Here is a 20,377-nt window from a genome sequence, read left to right on the forward strand (position 1 = left end):
CAGTTCTTAGTCTAAAGTTGTAAGGCTCTCGAAGGCCTGCATTGTGAAAACCTCACAGTTCTTTCCTATGAACAAAGGTCCTGTCCACCTATCCACCAAAATGAAATGTTTTACACTGCTAATCTAGGACCTGCTGCAACATTGTTACAGCCATTGTCATTGACACAGTAACCTGGCTACACAGTCACTGTTGGCAGAAGTAGGATTGTGTGTGTGTGTGTGTGTGTGTGTGTGTGTGTGTGTGTGTGTGTGTGTGTGTGTGTGTGTGTGTGTGTGTGTGTGTGTGTGTGTGTGCGTGTGCGCGCGCGCGGAATGCTCCTCTTTTGTTTGGCGCTTTTTGATGGTCAGCAGCATTCCAACGCAATTATCAGCAACACACATGGCAGCTGCTGGAAAAAAGAATGGAGCAGTCACGCCACCCCTCCCCCACCACAACTGGTCAATTCTTCTGCACTAGCAGCTTTGATGGACAGGGGTTGAGGGGGGTTGATGGAGGGGGGCGAGTGACAGATACTGTGTGGGTGGGAGGACCTTAGGGGGTGAGGGGGGTTACAGGGAGGGGTTTGTTCAGGGCCAAACCCAGGACCAAAACACCAGTGGAGCCCGGAAGATCCAGCTCTTAGGCTTGACACACTGGAGGCTCCGAGGGAGACACAGATCCAGACGGTACTAGATTATCTGCCTGAGAGGAGCCGGGGGTGGAATGAAGAACACCTGTTGGAGAACCCAGAGGTCTAGGAGGGGAGGTCTAGAACCAGGAGGTGAGTTACAGAATGGGGGGGATTACTGAGGTATGGAATGGAACTATTCTCCTTACAATCATATAATGTAAGGAGAGAATTATTCTACATCTATGTAGAATTCTTTATTGAATTTTCATTTAGAAAATTGGGGACTTTTTGTATTTGTATTAATTAGGGATCCCCATTGGCTGCTACCAAAGCAGCAGCTACTCTTCCTGGGGTCCAAACACATTAAGGCACTTACATCATTATAAAACGAAAGATAAAACAGTATATCATATAAAATTATTACACCACTACATATCTACAATATAAAATGTACAATACCACCATACAACAATATTACAATGTACGTGTATGTAGAGTGTGTGTGCTTGCGCTTGTGTGCGTATGAGTGTGTCTGTACCTTTGTGTGTGTCTCTTCACTGTCCCTGCTGTTCCATAAGGTGTATTTTTACCTGTTTTTTAAATCTGATTCTACTGCTTGCATCAGTTACCTGATGTGAAATAAAGTTCCATGTAGTCATAGCTCTATGTAGTACTGGGCGCCTCCCATAGTCTGTTCTGATTGTGAAGAGACCTCTGGTGGCATGTCTTGTGGGGTATGCATGGGTGTCTGAGCTGTGTGCCAGTAGTTCAAGCAGACAGCTCGGTACATTCAGCTTGTCAACACTTTTAACAAAAACAAGTAGTGATGAAGTCAATCTCTCTTCCACTTTGAGCCATGAGATATTGACATGCATATCATTCATATTAGCTCCCCGTGTACTTTTAAGGGCCAGCCGTGCTGTCCTGTTCTGAGCCAATTGTAATTTTCCTAAGTCCCTCTTTGTGGCACCTGAGCACACGACCGGACAGTAGTCCAGGTGAAACAAAGCTAGGGCCTGTAGGACCTGCCTTGTTGATAATGTTGTTAAGAAGGCAGAGCAGTGCTTATTATGGACAGACTTCTCCCCCATCTTAGCTACTGTTGACAGTTTACAATCCAGGGTTACTCCAAGCAGTTAAGTCACCTCAACTTGGCTAATCCAGGGTTCAGACCTGAGCCAACTCCCCGTGCTTAGCGTGGGGAAAGTAGGACTGGTCAGGCACCGTGTTATGCGGTGATTTGCACGGTGTCGCCAGTGCGCCTGCACAGCTCAGTTCGTCCTGTGCCCGCGCCCCGCACTTCCCGGGCTAAAGTAAGTGTCCAGCCAGGACAGGTTGTGCCAGCCATACGCTCCAGACCTCCAGTGCGCCTCCAGGGCCCAGGATATCCTGCGCCAGTTCTACGCACTATGTCGCCAGTGCGCCTGCACAGCCAAGTTCGTCCTGTGCCAGCGCTCCGCCCTTGCCGGGCTAAAGTAAGCGTACAGCCAGGATGGGTTGTGCCAGCCCTAAGCTCCAGAACTCCAGTGCGCCTCCACAGCCCAGTATACCCTGTGCCTGCTCTGCGCACCCAGTCTCTAGTGCGTCTCCCCAGTCCAGTGAGACCTGTTCCGGCTCCACGTAAGAAGCCTCCAGTGATGATCCATGGTCCGAAGCCTCCAGTGATGATCCATGGCACGAAGCCTCCAGTGATGATCCATGGCCCGGAGCCTTTAGGGATGATCCATGGCACGAAGCCTCCAGTGATAATCCATGGCCCGGAGCCTGTAGGGATGATCCATGGCACAAAGCCTCCAGTGATAACCCATGGCGCGGAGCCTGTAGTGATGATCCATGGCATGGAGCCTGTAGCGACGGTCCCCAGTCCGGAACCTCATGAGACAGCCTACAGTCCGGAACCTCCTGAGACAGACTACAGTCCGGAACCTCCTGAGACGGCCTGCAGCCCAGAGTCTTCAGCGGCGGCCTGCAGTCCAGAGTCTTCAGCAGCGGTCGGCAGTTTAGAGTCGTTGTGTTGAACACTGTGCGATGTTTAACAGTGAGAATGGTAGAATGGTGAACTTACTAAATGACTGAGAGTTTGACTGTGTGATATTAGGTTGGGGATCAGCGGGCGGAGTTGGGGATCAGCGGGCGGAGTGGGGGCTACGCCCCGAACCAGAGCCACCGCCAAGAATAGATGCCCACCCGGACCCTCCCCTATAGGTTCAGGTTTGCGGCCGGGAGTCCGCACCATTGGGAGGGGAGGGGGGTACTGTCACGCCCTGACCTTAGAGACGTTTATTTTCCTCTAGTTTGGTTAGGTCAGGGTGTGATGTGGGGTGGGCAATCTAGTTTTTCTATTTCTTTGTTTTGGCTGAGTGTGGTTTTCAATCAGAGGCAGCTGTCCATCGTTGTCTCTGATTGGGAACCATACTTAGGCAGCCCTTTTTCCCTCCTTGAGTTGTGGGATCTTGTTTATGTGTAGGTGCAGGTTATGAATGCCATGACTTCACGTTTCATTTGTTCTGTATTGTTTTGGTGAGTTTCCTTTATTAAACATGTGGAAATCTACGCACGCTGCACCTTGGTCTCCTCATTCTTACGATGAGCGTGACAACAATATAGCAGGGGCCGTAAAGCAAAAACACATACGTTATTTCAGCAGAAGACTATGATCGATAATGTCAAAAGCTGCGCTGAAGTATGACAAAACAGCCCCCACAATCTTTTTATCATCAATTTCTCTCAGCCAATCATCAGTCATATGCTTGGTAAATGTCCTTCCCTATAAGTGTTGTGAGGTGTGTTCAGTGAATGTTTGCAGTAATCGTGGCTGAAAAATATTAGCCTGCAATACAGGTTTGGGTGAAGAAACATACCAAGTGAACAAAGATATTGAAACCTTTCAATATGCTGATGTAAGAAGGGCTTTATAAATACATTTGATTTCAACCGTGTCCATTTTTAATTGCCAAATGAAGAAATAATAAAATACCAAATAGGTAACCATCAGTTTCACCAAAATGTTTGTTTAATCAAGAATGTTTTATAGTAAAAACAAAAAAAAGAAGGCCCTCAATCTCCTCAAATGTAATGTTCTGTCTCCTCTCTCTCTCTTCTCAGAGGGCCTGAGTTGAACTTGATTGCCCCCTGCACCTAGCCTTGGATCCTGTTACATAGAGAGCTGCCGAACACATTTATCAACACGCTGTAACATACACTCTGCAGGATGTTCAAGTACACCCCTCCTTGGCAGGTGCTGTGTAACAGCATGGAGCATGAGACCAAGGTAAGACAACCCTTACCACAAACACAAAAGACAAAATGACCGTTGTGGTTGAAACAAAAAAAAATCCTGATTGTAGGCTACCAATTTTGTTTTGCCTTGACATCATTCTAGATGTTGCCTCATTTACCAACAATCAACAGTTTTGGATCTTCATTGTCTGAGATTTGTACCACCGCCATTACAGCCTAGATTCTTCTCATGTTTTCCATGCTCTTGTGCAAAAACTACGCCGATCATCATTGATTAAAAAGCAATTTTGGACAAATACATCTCAATAGTGCCCACTTTAATATCTGTCACATGTTACATTTGTCACTCATTTGATTCCTAGAAGTCCAGCCATAGGGATATAAACATGTATTTTCATTAGTAAGCTAAAATGAGATCAATATTAAAGGTCTTCATTCAGAGTGATAAAGTTGATTGAAATACTGTAATGATTAGTGTACATGCACATGCTAGCCACTAGAGAGCAGTAAACCTATTCTGTGTGAACATCCCCATTTCTCCAGACTGCTCTGAATCTGATTCTAAATGGAAAGTCCTCTACTACCTACTTTGGCTTGGGCCCAAAAATGTTATCTTATTTTGGCTGTGTCTTAAAACTTTTAAGTAGTTTAATTTCCTCAATAAACACTGATTTATTACTGATTTATCTGAACTGGTCAGGTGAATGAATTATTTAGCGGATGTCTCTCACCTCTCTAGTTGTTCAGATCAATGGCTGAATGAAGGTGGTTATAAGAAACAGTTGATCAGTATCTATTGTACTAGCTGGGTTTAATCACATAAACCATTAAATACATTTTCTTTAACTGGCGAAAAAACTAGAGCAATCAGAAGTGGAATGGAGGTATAGAAAGGTACATTTGAAAAGGTGTACTTTTTTTTGTCTTACAAGTCAATCACAAGTTTCTTTCCCTTAAGCTTTCTGAACTACTGCAGACCTGGCCCTGCCTGATGTCATGTCCAGCCCTTGTCGAAGTGTTAGTGTCTCTTGACAAGAGTTTCATCTTGATTGCTAAAATGTCTTGTAAAACATAAACGAAGCAGACTGGTGCGAGAGGTGCTCCACCTTAACCTAGGTAATGATTGAAAAAAGTAATGAACATTTAGAACACGTAGGCCACTATGACTCAAGCTCTTCACTGGACTGTAGCTAAGGCTGGGACATCCTCTTAGGTGAACTTCAACCCCAAAAGGAAGATGCCTCTGTAACAGTTCACAGGCAAGACTGATAATGATGATGCCTCAGTATTTGTAAACTGTGTTCTTTTCTGTTCTTGCTACCTTGTGAGACTGGTGATAGTTAAAGGGAATGGATACGTTTCATAACACCGCATATCAAGTCATGCCAGTGGTCATGAAGGGAAGGAGAAGCTTCTGTTGAAAGCACTTGAAAGCACTCAACAGGAAATTACCTTACTCATTCCCTCTGGTCAGGGTTCTCCAACTCCAGTCCTTGAGAGTTGCTGGGTGAGCAGGCTTTTGTTTCAGTCCAGCACTAATTCACCTGTTTCAAATGATCAACTAATCATGGTCTTTAGTTTGAACCACAGGTCATTTATTCAGATGTGTTGGTGCTGGGATGGAACAAAAGCCTGCACACCCAGCAGCTCTCCAGGAGTTACGGAGACTACAGGAGGTTATAGTTGCTTCTCTTAAACCACTCTAGGGGCTCTATTGCATCCTTATGCGTTAGCGGAGACTGCAGTTATGGTAAATGCCCCAGATGCCTGATCAATAGGAAATGACCTTTACATATCTAACGCGCTATCTGTAACGCTTCAGCGATAGAGATTGAATGGAGCCCCTACGTTACTTTGTTTTAGTACACATTGAAATAGTCTATGTTCTTTATGGCCCAATTGTTTATACTAAGAGGGATCTCGGTTATCTTGATTTATGATTGGCCTTGGAGAGGTTTAAAGGTTTCTCTCCTACCTCCAGTTGTTGATGTAGCGGTCTGTCAGTCTCATGTACTTTTCCCTGTTCTGTGAGAGGGTGGGACTCCAGTAGTTTACATGACATTGGCTGAACTTTGCCTGTGCTGTAAGGTGCTCAAGAGACCGTAATATATATATATATATATATATATATAGAGAGAGAGAGAGAGAGAGAGATAGAAAGTGGGAGACGAGACATCAGACAGAGAAGAAAAACTGTTTGTCTTGTTCGCTGTATACCGCTTAAGGTAGGATTCATTACTTATTTTTCTAAAATTATGTACTGTACAGTTTTCAGGTCAAATTCAATGTATTTCAACAGCATTATCGCTACTTACATTACAGATGTAGGATGTTAATTTGATCACCCTGTTGCAGGAGAACTTGCCTTCAATACAGGACATTTTAAACTTAGTATATCTGAGGTTTTAAAAGGCTTCTGAAGTTTTCAGACTTGATTTTTCCTTATGAAAAATGTATCAACCCCTACCAAAAATGTCCATTAATTATAATCCACATGATTATTCACATTTCCTGTTGTTGCAGGATTATTTTCCTGCTGTAGCAAACTGGCTCAAATTAAGATCCTATATTTGTATTTTTCTATACACTTTTATTGTGGTGGCACCTTGTATGCCCCTGTCTCTGTAGCGACACAACCTATATTGATAGGAGCACTCCAGTACATTGTTCCTTTCCAAAATGTTTTTTGAATACTAGAGCTTTAATGAGAAGTTAGCATGGATGTCCTTCCAAGACATATTAACTGGTTTGACATCTGCATGGTCAATAGACATAAGCTGCAGTAGCAGTGAGTGGGTAAAATGACCTATGTGTTGTGATAATTGTGTTGTTTGCTCTATAACCTGTTAATTCATATGCCTTCTGACCGTGATATATAGGCCTAAAGGCCGAGACAACAAGAAGACACAGTGGCAGAATAAATTCAACCACACCTTCGTTTTATCACAAAACCGGACAGTACCCTCTGTCCAGTGAAGTCCAGAAAGCATATTGTATGTACAGTAACAGACATGACCTACAGCATGGTCAAGCAAGTTAATGTTTCCGACATTTTCGGACCACTAAACAACTATTGATTTAGAACCACAGAGAGTTACCGTAAGTCGCAAAGAAAACAGGAGCTGCCTCCATTATTCCAGCACCATTTCAACTTCAACATTTTAACATTATCAAATCACCTCTGCTTAGTCTAATACAGTGACAACTAAAAGATACCCCAAAAAATGTAGTCCAATCAACGTAAGCTAATATGATGTGGCTGTCAATGGTTCTGATTTCTGTGTGCTTGTTGACGAAGCGGTCTATCACTCTGTCATACAGTAAGCGCTTTTATTTTTTGCTGTCCTAGGCTACCTGGCTAAAATGCTTGCTCGCTAGCCTAACTTCTATTCATTGGCAAAGTTAGCTAGTTAACATTAGCCTTCTACATCTAGCTACATATTTAACTTCCATCCTCTCAGGCCAGGTGCACAACAATGTATGAATTAATGGTTGGATCAGAGAATTAAGTAAAAGCACAAGTGCAAATCCGTATCTCCATCCATGGCTAATTTAGGAAAGGGCCTATTTTAGCTAACTGGCTAGCTAGCCAGCAGAGGACAACAACACAACGAGATACAACAATTCAAGTTTTTCTGTCAATGATGTATGCTCTCAATGGAATTTGATAGGAGTGATGCCAAATCCAAGCTGGCTTCCCTTCAGTGGTGTAAAGTAATTAAGTAAAAGTACTTTCAACTTTTACTTTTACTTCACTACATTTCTAAAGAGAATAATGTACTTTTTACTCCATACAGTTTCCCAGTTTCGTTTCACGCACTTATCAAGAGAACATCCCTGTTCATCCCTACAGTACTACCTGATCTGGCGGATTCACTAAACACAAACGCTTAGTTCGTAAATTATGTCTGAATGTTGGAGTGTGCCCCTGACTATCCGTACATTTAAAAAACAAGAAAATCGTGCCGTCTGGTTTGCTTAATATATGGTATGCGAAATGATTTACACTTTTACTTTTGATACTTAAGTATATTTTAGAAATTACATTTACTTTTGATACTTAAGTATATTTAAAACCAAATACATTTAGACTTTTACTCAAATAACATTTTACTGGGTGACTTTCACTTTTACTTTAGTCATTTCCTATTGAGGTATCTTTTTTTTATTCAAGTATGACAATTGAGTACTTTTTCCATCACTGCGTTCCCTTGACATTTTTTTTTTTTTTTTGGTGAGCCAGGACCATTCACAGTTGAGCTTGCTCAGTTTAGCTCAACGCTGGTAGGCACATTTTTTATACTTTTTTTGTTTAAGGGAGACCAGATGCTTGCGGGCTTCCCTTGCCTGTCATACTCTTTTGGACCAGACAGCATCAGATAGATGGCCAACACGTAGAGATACAGAGGGGCGCTGTTTCGCTCGCTCGGATTCTTTCTCCTGTGAGATACATTCAGCCTCTTGCGAATTGAAGGAAAATTATAAAACACATATACATTTTTTTTCTTTCTGTTTTTTGGGGAAGCCTGACTTCCCTTGGCATCCATGAATACACACCACTGGTAAGCTGCAGGGTAGGACAACATGTATTTCTGTATTTCTTTTGGACAGTCAATGAGTAAATGTATTAGAATTGAATAAGTCTAAAGGTTATAATAGGGATGAATCTGTGGCGAAATCTTCATTGCCCTATTTTCTACTTGTATTATCTTGAGTCTTTACAACTTGACTTTGGCCTTAGCTAATCCATGTCACAATAGGGTAATTTGTTGACAGGGACTAATGTAAGTTTGTGTGCGCGCGCACACACACACACACACACACACACACACACACACACACACACACACACACACACACACACACACACACACACACACACACACACACACACACACACACACACAGCTACAATGCCTTCAGAAAGTATTCATACCCCTTGACTTATTCCACATTTTGTTGTGTTACAGTCTGAATTCAAAATGTATTAAATAGATTCTCACCTATCTACAAACAATACCCCATAATGACAAAGTGAAAACATGTAAACAATTTATTGAAAATGAAATACAGAAATATCTAATATACATAAGTATTCACACCCCTGAGTCAATACATTAGAATCACCTTTGGCAGCGATTACAGCGGTGAGTCTTTCTGTGTAAGTCTCTAAGAGTTTTGCACACCTGGATTGTACAATATTTGCACATTATTCTATTAAACATTCTTCAAGCTCTGTCAGATTGGTTAATGCAAAACAACAACTTGCAAGTCTTGCCATAGATTTTCAAGCCAATTTAAGACTAAACTGTAACTAGACCACTCAGGTGTCATTTTGGTAGCAACTCCAGTGTATATTTGGCCTTGTGTTTTAGGTTATTGTCCTGCTGAAAGGTGAATTAATCTCCCAGTGTCTGGTGGAAAGCAGACTGAACCAGGTCTTCATGTAGGGTTTTGCCTGTGCTTAGCTCCATTCTGTTTATTTTTTATCCCCAAAAACTCCTCAGTCCTTAACGATTACAAGAATACCCATAACCAACGTTCACTCTAAGCTGCGCACATGCACTGGCCGGCAGCTCCCTTCAGACTGTTGTGCAGAAGAAATATCAGCCCGCTCAGAGAAGCAAGAGATTGAACTTCACTCAACTTTCTAGAGTTTTCCCCTTTAATTAACACTATCAATGTTTCGCTCTACTGTGCTCAAATCAACGCAATATTAGCCAATGTAACATACCGAAACAAAATTAACTATGTAAGAGACTTAGTATGCAAAATTAATTGTGCAAGAGAGTAGGATTCTATTTGCATTGACAGGAATGACTCAACCCATACTCTACACAGACCGGTGCAAAATAACCAATCAGAGCTGCAGTAGACCTATATGCAAATAGCCATGGCCATATATAGATCTGTTCCATTCACTGAAATGTTCTGTGTTAATAGCATGAGTGGTCGCATGTAGATGTACTTGTTTTGGTGTCAAAACTAGAGCTGCATGTAGCCACCTTTGATCATATTCTTTGCTAGTTAGTGAGTTATTAGCCCCGTTTTAGCTCATTTCTAGTCAACAATGAGGGTGGTTGCTTTCTACAAGGGCACAAAATGTCTGCATTTCTAGCCATCTTTGAAAAGCAAGTCAGGTAAAGGGCTTTTTTACGTCTTAAAGTGTTGTATTTTGAGATGTATTGAATAAACTAAGTAGCCAATAGGCAGAGGGTAACATAATTAGTCTGTTTCTCTCGAATAATGGTATGGGAATAATAATACATTACATTTTTTTTTTAAGTGGCTTCTTACATCAAACAACATAAAAAATGTTGTCACCTCCTTGTCAGAAGGACAAGTGGATAAACAGGTTAATGTCAAGCCCTGAAAGTTTTTTTCAAAAGTCTTATGGAATGTAGGCCTACATTGAACACCATACATTTGCTGCTGCTGACAGAACAGCTATTTCTATGTTAAAATATATGGGATGCATTTTTCTCCATTGTCTTTTATGGTATGCCACTCTTGTAGGCCTACATAAGGACCAAATAGCCACAGCAGCCTACTTGGCCACTGTTAAAACTGTAACTTAAAGTGGGTACACGTGCCGGAAGTTGCACAGAATTGTCACAATGTTCAAATTTGCGCTTAGCAGACCAGAAATTTGCTCAGTGCCCCCCAAAAATTTAAGGAACATTGCCCATAACATGATGCAGTCACCACTATGCTTGAAAATATGGAGAGTGGTACTCAGTAGTGTGTTGTATTAGATTTGCCCCAAACATAACACTTTGTATTCAGGACAAAAAATTAATTGCTTAGCAATTTTTTTGCAGTATTACTTTAGTGCCTTGTTGCAAACAGGATGCATGTTTTGGAATATTTTTATTTTGTGCAGGTTTCCTTATTTGCAGATTAAATCAAATTGTAGTGGATCTTACAGTGAATTGCTTACTTATAACCCCTTAACCAACAATGCAGTTATAAGAAAAATATGTTAAGTATTTACTTTTTTAAACTGAAGTAAAAAGTAAATAAAAGAAAAAAATGGATAAATAACAAATAATTAATGAGCAACAATAAAATAACAGTAGCGAGGCTATATATAAGGGGTACCGGTACAGAGTCAATGTGCGGGGGCACAGGTTAGTCGAGGTAATTGAGGTAATATGAACATGTAGGTAGAGGTAAAGTGACAATGCATGGATAATAAACAGAGTAGCAGTAACTGTTTTAAAGTGACCATTGGCCTCATGGTGAAATCTCCAGCAACTGAATTAGGAAGGACGTCTGTATGTTTGTAGTGTGTTGGTGTATTTATACACCATCCAAAGTGTAATTAATAGTCCATGCAACTTATTATATGACCTGAACTTATTTAGGCTTGTCGTAACAAAGCGGTTCAATTCTTACTGACTCAAGACATTTCAGCTTTTCATTTTTATTAATTTGTAAAAATTTCAAAAAACATAATTCCACTTTGACATTATGTGGTATGGTGTGTAGGCCATTGACAAAAAAAATATACATTTAATCCATTTCATATTCAGGCTGTAACATGACAAAATGTGGAAAAAGTCAAGAGGTGTGAATACATTCTGAAGGCACTGTATGTCTAACTGTACTTCTGAGAACTTTTTGGGGACCAACAATTGATTCCCATTCAAAAACCTATTTTCCCTAACCCCTAGCCCTAAACCATAACCTTAACCCCAAACCTAACCTTAACTCCTAACCCTAACCTTAACGCCTAACCCTAACCCCTAAACCTAATTCTAACTCTAAAATAGCTTTTTTACAAATGACGACCGGCAAAATGTCCTCACTTCTCAGAATTTTTGTTGGTTTACTATTCTTGTGATGACTTCTGGTACTCACAAGTACAGTATAGTAAAACATACACACAGACGTACCCATGTGAGGTAATACATTAGTGGGGGGGCAAGGAGACTTGTGTATCTCGTCCCCCACAGATCGCTCCTCTCCTCTCTCAACCAATGAGCAAAGGACAGAGGAGCCGATTCCAGGAAGTATCACTAAAAAGAGCTTATCAGGGGTACACAGTCCACTGTTACACACAGGCACACACACACACACACACACACACACACTTTAGGCTGCCTTAGAACTCTTGGGACAGTACATAACCTAAATATGAAACTGCTTGTCAGTGCGTTATCTTAGCAGTTACCATCTCTCACAAACGTATCTCTGTACTTTTTAGACGGTCTGATGTACCCATAAAGTTATTTTAAAATTCAAAATGGCCGTATATTTGCTGAAGAACGTATTCTGGATTGAGCCAAAAGTCTTGGAATCTCAGTGAAGGTTTGGACTTGGTTTACTCCTGAAAGGCCAATTTATTATTAGCCAGATAATTATCATTTTGCAAAGAAAAAAAACAAGACAGATGGGCTGGTCCAATTGTAACTTAGTGGCCTATCGGGCATTTTCACATAAGTCATAATAATTTTCACATAAGTCTTTGCTAGGTAAAGCTCCACCTTCTCAGCTCACTGGTCACCTTAGCAACACCCAACCGTAACACACGCTCCAGCAGGTATATTTCACTGGTCATCCCCAATGCCAACACCTCCTTGGACCGCCTTTCCTTCTAGTTCTCTGCTGACTATGACTGAAACGAATTGCAAAAATCACTGAAGTTGGAAACGTATATCTCCCTCACTAACTTTAAGTGTCAGCTGTCAGAGCAGCTTACTGATCACAGCCCATCTGTAAATAGCCCATCCAACCAACTACCTACCTCATCCCCATATTTGTTTTTCTGCTCTTTTGCACACCAGTATTTCTACTTGCACATCCTCATCTGCACATATCACTCCAGTGTAAATTGCAATTACTTTGCCACTATTGGCCTATTTATTGCCTTACCTGCAGGTTTGTCTATTGTGTTATTGACTGTACGTTTGTTTACCCCATGTGTAACTCTGTTGTTTTTGTCGCACTGCTTTGCTTTATCTTGGCCAGGTTGCAGTTGTAAATGATAACTTGTTCTCAACTGGCCTCCCTGGTTAAATAAAGGTGAAATATATATTTTTTTAATAAATAAAAATAATGCCAGATGACCAGTCTGCCCCTGATGAGAATAGTGAAATGCAGGATATTTCTGTCTATGTCTATTAATGACAGAATTTTGAACGGAGTGGAAGTTTCCAGGGGTTATAGATTTTACTCATTAGCCAACATGCTTGAATATCAGTCAGCATGGTATGCTATGCCATAGTGCCAAAAGTGTGTGACATTAAATTGACAATTCAACCGACCATTGCATCCAGCATCCAGTGTAGTGAGTATTTTTCTACAGCTGTTAAAGGAAGAAGGTATCCGTTTTCATTCCCCGAGAGTCTCTAATATCCTGCTCTTGTACCAGTACTCCCACCTCCAGATGAGTTGTGTGAGAAAGGGGTGAACACATCCCGCTCTCATTCCCTCATCAGGCGTCTTCATATCCTCTGACTAACTAGGCAATTTGAAAGAGAATTGGAGCCTAACACTCTAGGTACACCATATAGATGGCTGCAAATTCAGATTAAACCATTGCTTGAAGAAATTAAAAATAGCTTTTTGAGACAGCCTTTTTTAGTTTAAGTTTAATCATAATTTGCATTTGTGTTGCATTCACCATTGAGTGCATATATGACCTGACTGTGGTTTCCTGAAACCAAGTAAAAAGTAATATAAAATTTCGACTAACATCAAAAGTATAAATATCTGATTAAGTTTAGGCAAAGACTGTAGCAGAATGGTTTTATAGATCTTCACATCACAGCAATAGATCTGCTAATCTTCCATACAGAAACTCCAAAGTTCACAAAAATAGATAAGAGGTTTGACTGAGATGATTGAACCTCATATGAAATTCCCATGCATTCTTTGAGGGTTGCCATGCTAGGAAAAAAATTGGTATTGGATGATGTCACATGTTTTGCAGGTGTGCTGTAAAATGCATGGGAAATTTCAACATTGACTTCTCGATTCACGCTGAAAACCCCTGAGGTTAATACAGATTCATTACCTGACTCTGGTTTCATTGATCAATTTAAATTCACTTAAGACTGCAGTCAGGTCAGATTTTTGTTACCAACTTAATATTTCTTACCTTCTTGACAAACACAAAAATCTGTATATTTGAGACCATCTCACACATTGGATTGCTCTAAATTGTACCAGTTTGAACATAATAAGGAGTTCTCATTTCATGACCTCTCTCCTTATCAGCTAGGTTTACTGTAAAGGTGGTGTCTCACTCTCATGAGGTAGTAGGCATTGCATTTAAGCTATAAATGTTGACAATGATAGTGGCATTCCACAGCAAATCTCACGCCATCCTCTCTTACACAAGTTTTTATTGCCCCTTTAAACAGATTCCTGTGAACTATAAAACCCTGAAAAGTGCTATGCAAGTCATTTCATTTTGGTGTCACAATCTGTATTCTGTAGATATCTGGGAAGTGGGAATGACAGCCATTGTCGCTGTATGCAAAAACGTAGCTATTCAAAAAAAAATCTTTAAGATGTCTTTATGTTTAATTGTTAGAACTATCAGGACAGAGGTAGCCCTGTTTAATTGGTTGATACTGACAGGATACAGTTTCTTGTTGACTATTCAACTGTTTTGATCCATTTCCTTATTTCTTCTATTGGTTTCAGAGACTCTCAGTTGCTGCATCTGATGATTACCAGGATGTGTTGACCCAGAAAGAGGGAGACCTGATAGGGTGCCACGCTCTCCTGCTTACTGCCTCAGAAATCTCACTGTCTACACAGGAAGACACCACAACCCAAGGAACCACGGACAGCATACCCAGAAAGTGGCTGCTGCAGCCCATGTCACCCAAATTGGAGCAGGCAACAGATCTTCGCACCATGCTCAGCCCCACCACGGACGAGCCTTTCAGCCTGGACCGGAGCTGGACCTACAACAGGAATGGAAACTCTTCTGCTTTCAGTTTCGACAGCATCTCAGTAAACCACACCCGGTCTACGGTCGTCGTATCTTCCCAGCAAAAAGAGGTGTCGTCCCGGGACGTGGTGGTGCAGGCCAGGCAGGTGGCGGTGTCGGAGGAAAACTGCGGCATCACCAGCGAAGACTGGCAAGCCAGCAGCTCCAGCAGCCCTAGGAGTCCCAGCAGCACGGGCTCCTACTGCGGCTTCTACTCATTCGTGGACAATCCTGCAAGCCCCGAGGCAGAGCTGAATGAAGCCTGGATGGTGTCCCCGGAAAGGCAAGCCACCCTGAAAGAGGAGCGCAGCTTCAAACTGCAGACGTATGTTGGTGGGAAGAAGCCAGGGAGTCTGTTCAAGGAGGACAAGGACTCCCGCTACCAGGTGGACACAGACAATGGTGCCCAATTGAAGGCAGAGGAAGAGGAGAAGAAACTTAGGAAGGAGATCATGCATGGTCATGCCCCCCCAAAAACTGCCACCTACAGGGAGCAGTGGAGTGCGCTGAGCTTGTCACCCAACAAGCTTCTGGAAGGGTTCAGCTTGTGCTATGGTCCAACCAGTAGTAAATCTGAGCCCACACCAGCAGCCGAGGCTGGTACCATTGACAATGAGCAGATCAACTTCAGCGCAGCGCGAGAGCAGTTCCTAAAGATGGAACAGTCCAGGCTCAACCCCTTTCTGAAGAGTCCCAGCTCTCTAAAACCACAAGGAAGACGGTGGCAGTCAGAAGACAGTTTGCTATCCCCAAAGAGTGCGAAAAAAGACCACTCTACAGTACGGTTGAACCAAAGTCCGACCCCAGTGAAACAGCAGGATGAAGGGGAAGTCACTGGCGGAAAAGTGACAGTGTACCGCACAGAGGAGAAGGTAACCAAGAGCCAGGGTAGTCTGCTTTATGACCTTGACTCTGGACAGGAGGATCTATGGGGGGACCCCAGTATTGGCTACATAAGTCATGTAAGCATATCCAATGACAACTCTCAACCAGAAAGCAAGGCCACCCAATCGGTAAATGGTCACAGAGAGACGCCCATTGAGAGGGAGATTCGTATCACTCAGGAGAGAGAGGAGAGCCTTCGGAAATTGCGGGGCATTAAGCACACCGATGTCCAGGAGATGGTGGAGATCAAGACCAAGTCTCTGCTCTCCCAGCCTGCACCACCACTGACACCTGTCAAGGCCAAAGAGAAGAATCGGGTGAGCTTCTTCATCCAGCGCGAGATCGAAAAGGACAGCCAGAGGGAAGTGGACCTGATGCACCAGGGGAGAGTCCCAAGTCTGTACGACAGGGGAACTCCGCAGGAACTGGAGGATAGGAAGAAGATCTTTGAGCTGCCAGACCAACCTGGAGCCAAAGAGAAGAGGAAAAGGGCTTGGTCTTCACCCGGGGTCATTGTGAGGAGTAGCAGCTCAGATAGGGAAGGCTTCCCTTCCACTTGCTTCCCTCACCGGCACTCAGAAGAGACGGAGTTGTACATCAGCCGCATGAACACCACTCCAAGCATCAATACCACCAGCAAAGGCTGGGGTTCAGATTCCCAAGACCTCACCGGAGTACTGCCAAGTAGCCTCCCAGAGGAGAGTGTTACATTGAAAGGCCATGAGACCACAAAGGCGGCAAGCTCTAAAGTCACAATAGTGGTGAAGACGACAAGTACTAGCGAAATAGTAAATGACCCATCGTGGTTAGTGCGAAGAAAGGAGCCAGTTCCAGCCAAAAGCTCCTCAGCTAAAGAAGCCTCCTTTTCGTACTCTCCGTCCTCCCCTACACCCACTGCTTCTGCAGTTCAGGGGTCTGAGCCGAATGATAAGCTTTTTCAAACCTGGAGGGCGCACCTGAATTCTGGTGGCCTGCGACCTCAAAGAGCAAACACTCCAGATGTTATCCAGAAGGAGATTGAGCAGGATCTAAAACGCGAGCAGGAGCACCGGGAACTCCGGGAATCCTGTGGCCTGTCCGCCTCTATGGAAGGAAACCTGGACTGTGTAGGACGAGACGCTAAAGACACATATCAATCGCAAAGCCTGCAAAGGGTCATTGTGGAACAGGAAGACTCTGTCTTCCATGAGAGCCCTTCACTTCTTGTAGAGCAGACAAGTTTGACCAGACGGCCCTATTCCTTTATCACTCCAGTATCAATGCTAGGTAGGATGGTACATTAATCCATAGACAAATCTATACAATTACATAAAGTTACAAGACAATGTAACACAGGAATAATTCATGATGGCAATATCTTACACATGTTTTTGGCTTGATTTAAGTGACGTTGATGCATGCAGAGTGGATGTTGCATTACAAAGTCTTGTTTACTGATGGCTTTCTTAGACTGGAGGAAATGACAAGCTTAATTAGAACCTGAACTTTGGTCATATATGGGGAGAGGAACCAAAGCTGTGTTACCAGCCATGATTAACCATTAACACGGAGCAAAACAGATCGCCGTGAGGTTGTTGAATAGTTTCTCCAGTTGGGATTTTGGTGCTTTTCTTTAGAGTTAATGCACTGACATTTAGTGGTTAAGATCACTGTACAGTCACTCACATTATGGCAAGATAATCTAAAATGTTTAGCCTACCAGTGTCTATTTTCATAGGGAGTCAGACAGGTGTACAATGGTAAAAATACAATTATCATTATGTAGTTTCATCAGGGGAGCAACTTTCTCTGGGGACCAAAGTTGCGCCCCTGAGTTTCATGTTACATTCAATTTACATTTCAAATGTACTCTATCATTAATAACATAATTACAAACATGTGTTAACTCTGTTTCTTTCATTATCCCCTCCCCTCCAGATAAAACTGACAGCGCAGCTCCCTTTTCCCCTTCCATTCGTCCCACTCCCCGACTTCCCTCCTTTTCCATAGTGACCGCCCAGCCATGGGGCTGTCCAAGGCCCACCTCCCCCGTGGTTAGCAGGGTTTTCCCCATGTTGCCTGCCAGCCCATGGGCAGAGACAGGTGGCTCCCCTGGGACACCCACGCAAAAGGGCCTGACCGAGACACTGCTAGAGGATTTTGAGGAGAGGAGAGTCAAACTGAAGCTGGAAGAGAACGCTGTAAGTGAGAAAAGACTGTAGTTGGACAAGGGGGGGGGGGGGTTGTTGCTATCTTTAGACACATTGAACATTCATTATAGACACACATAAGACAAAAACATTTAGGCACACAGTTTAGAAAAAAATACAGCAATGCAATACGCCTACAAAAAAAAGCATACAGATAGTGATGGAGAAACCGAGTACATCTTGTGAGATTTCTCAACTCATAGGTTTTATATACAACAATGATAGCTGGTTGCTAATTTGGAAAATGTATTTTGTGTTTCCTGCAGTATGCAGGAATTCAGTGCATTGATGATGTGAATAATGAGGTAAGTGGTTGCTCCTCTCTGTTGATGTGCGTTTAATCATTGGTCATTTGTCTCAGAGAAGGACCTTTAGCACAGGTCCAATATGACATTTCTGCTATTTCTTCCATTTCAGGTCTTGGAGGCCACCCGCATCACCAGGCACAAAAACAAGCGGGCACTGCGCTGGGAGGCTGGTGACTACACCAACGAGGACTGCCAATGAGTCCACCAGTCCTCTCCCCTGGAGGGCATGGTGAGAGAGAGCAGAAAGGAGAAGAGATGAAAAACACAGTCATCTTAGGGAAGTTGTTGTCCCATCTCAGCACATATGAATATACTCTGACTACACACTACCAAACCTGCTGGACATATTGATTGGTCCACTTTGTGATAAACTCCTCGTCCATCAACATCAGCCACCTACTAGAGCAGGTGACCTTCCACGATTTAAAAGAAAAAAGACAAGTGAACTGAAAAAAATATACAATAAGGACAGGACAAGTTTTAAATGTCATCGGAGGTGGATTGCAAACAGAAGGGAATTTAAGAGGAGTTGTGTGCCTGCTATGAATGCACTGCCTTGTTTTGGGATGAAACGGCTACGGTCAGGTTGCAGACCCGAATCATTAGCGTATGAGTTATTTTTAAGTCTGGCAGTCACTGGCTGCTAGGCAACTTTGATTAGGCCTATCCGCCTTCAAATGACTGCATAGAAAATAAATGACGGAGCTATTTTTGTCTTGTCAGTTGTGCTTTGCAAATCAAAAACAAGCAAGAAACCATTAGATATCCATGATGTATTTAGAATGGTTCAAATTTCCAAACCAATATTCAATCCACTGAAGCACTTGCAGTACCGTCTTCTAGAAATGTTGACATTTGTCTGATAATTAATATAATAAAGAGCTACAGCAGATGTTTGTGTTCTTAATTTGACTTGAATGTGCTTTGACAGCAGAAATGAGTGTAAAACTTCTTACCTAAACCGGTCAGGTCCTTATTGCCTTTCTTAGGGCTCGACTCAATCCGTATCACGGAAATTCTGCAGTATAGCGTGATTGAAATTGAAAAGGCAACGTTAGCGCAGTCAATTGCATTCACAGTAAATGCTGCATATGTCGGCTCAATCGGAAATGACGGTACCTTTACATTTTAATTGTGCCATCTTCCGTGACATGGATTGAATCGAGCCCTTGTGAGATATGTACAGTTAGAAAGATTCCTTGCTTACCAGTCGGCTACCGTAAATGACAAACAAGTTTAATCACACTAAACCTGACTGTTTGCAACATGACAAGATATGCTTTTTATATAGACTATTGTAAGAGATACTGCTGAAAATAGCCCAGGTAATGTAGATCTCATAAGAGATTCAACTGCTACATTTGGTGGCAATGGTGGGATCCACTACTTATACAAGCGGTGATGTCAAATCGGATGCAATGTAGAAGTTGGTCAAACGATAGTGAATCTCAAACTATCAAATGGAGTAAAACATCGCCATCAGCTGGGTAGACAATTGAACTGCTTATAGGGGATTTGGGAGTGTAGCTGTAAAGTTAAAACATATTTTATCCCCATATAAACTTTGCAATAACATGATAGTCCAATTGTAGGAATACATCTCGTCTGAAAAAAGTAGAGATGAGTTGTATTTCATGGGTTTGAAGGACAATGATGTATCCCAATTTCACCTGCATTCATGCATCAGTGTGCCTGTACCCTAAAGCTGTTGCAGTATAGGGAACTGCTAGGCCCCACACAAACCACAATGGATGAAAAGATCCAAACCCCCTCCCCATGACCTTCCCCTCTAATTTGTTTGAGAAAGAGGACACAAGGAATTGAGGAAAGAATGCAGTCGATTTTAAAAGCGAGTCAAGTCTAACGGATCTACAAATCACCTTGCATCATAAATAACTACTCAACATATTTTTTTTTATTATCAGTCAGTCATAATTTAGCTATGATAAATCACGGTTTTGATGCTCTTGAACACGGCCAATAATTGAGTTTCTCATTCCAGCCGGGATTCAATCCTACCATATATGGTCGATCGACAATGCAGCTTTTAAAAGGTAGATGCCGATTGAGTCATTGCAGCTTTGCCTGTGAATATTATCTCCACGAACGCAGGAACATTGCCTTTAAAAGCTGCAATGCCTAGAACCCACGATTGGATAGAATCCCGACCTCAAATGTTTGAGGGCAGCCCTGCCT

General features: G+C 42.4%; 1 protein-coding gene across 2 annotated transcripts; it reads left to right on the forward strand.

Annotated features, from left to right (window-relative positions):
* Positions 1 to 562: 562 nt before the first annotated feature.
* On the forward strand, positions 563 to 19,073 carry LOC106573926 (mitotic interactor and substrate of PLK1). Of its 2 annotated transcripts, XM_014149388.2 has the most exons (6): positions 563 to 761; positions 3,717 to 3,882; positions 14,508 to 16,950; positions 17,602 to 17,864; positions 18,140 to 18,178; positions 18,291 to 19,073. In XM_014149388.2, exons 2-6 carry the CDS (start codon positions 3,823 to 3,825, stop codon positions 18,378 to 18,380), a joined length of 2,895 nt encoding a protein of 964 aa, XP_014004863.1. In that variant the 5' UTR covers positions 563 to 761; positions 3,717 to 3,822; the 3' UTR covers positions 18,381 to 19,073. The 2 variants fall into 2 exon arrangements, with proteins under 2 accessions (XP_014004863.1, XP_045553260.1); XM_045697304.1 differs by lacking the exons at positions 563 to 761; positions 3,717 to 3,882 and adding an exon at positions 5,777 to 6,076.
* Positions 19,074 to 20,377: the final 1,304 nt, after the last annotated feature.

This window comes from Salmo salar, chromosome ssa16 (genome assembly GCF_905237065.1).
Source record: "Salmo salar chromosome ssa16, Ssal_v3.1, whole genome shotgun sequence".
Taxonomy (NCBI): Eukaryota; Metazoa; Chordata; class Actinopteri; order Salmoniformes; family Salmonidae; genus Salmo; species Salmo salar.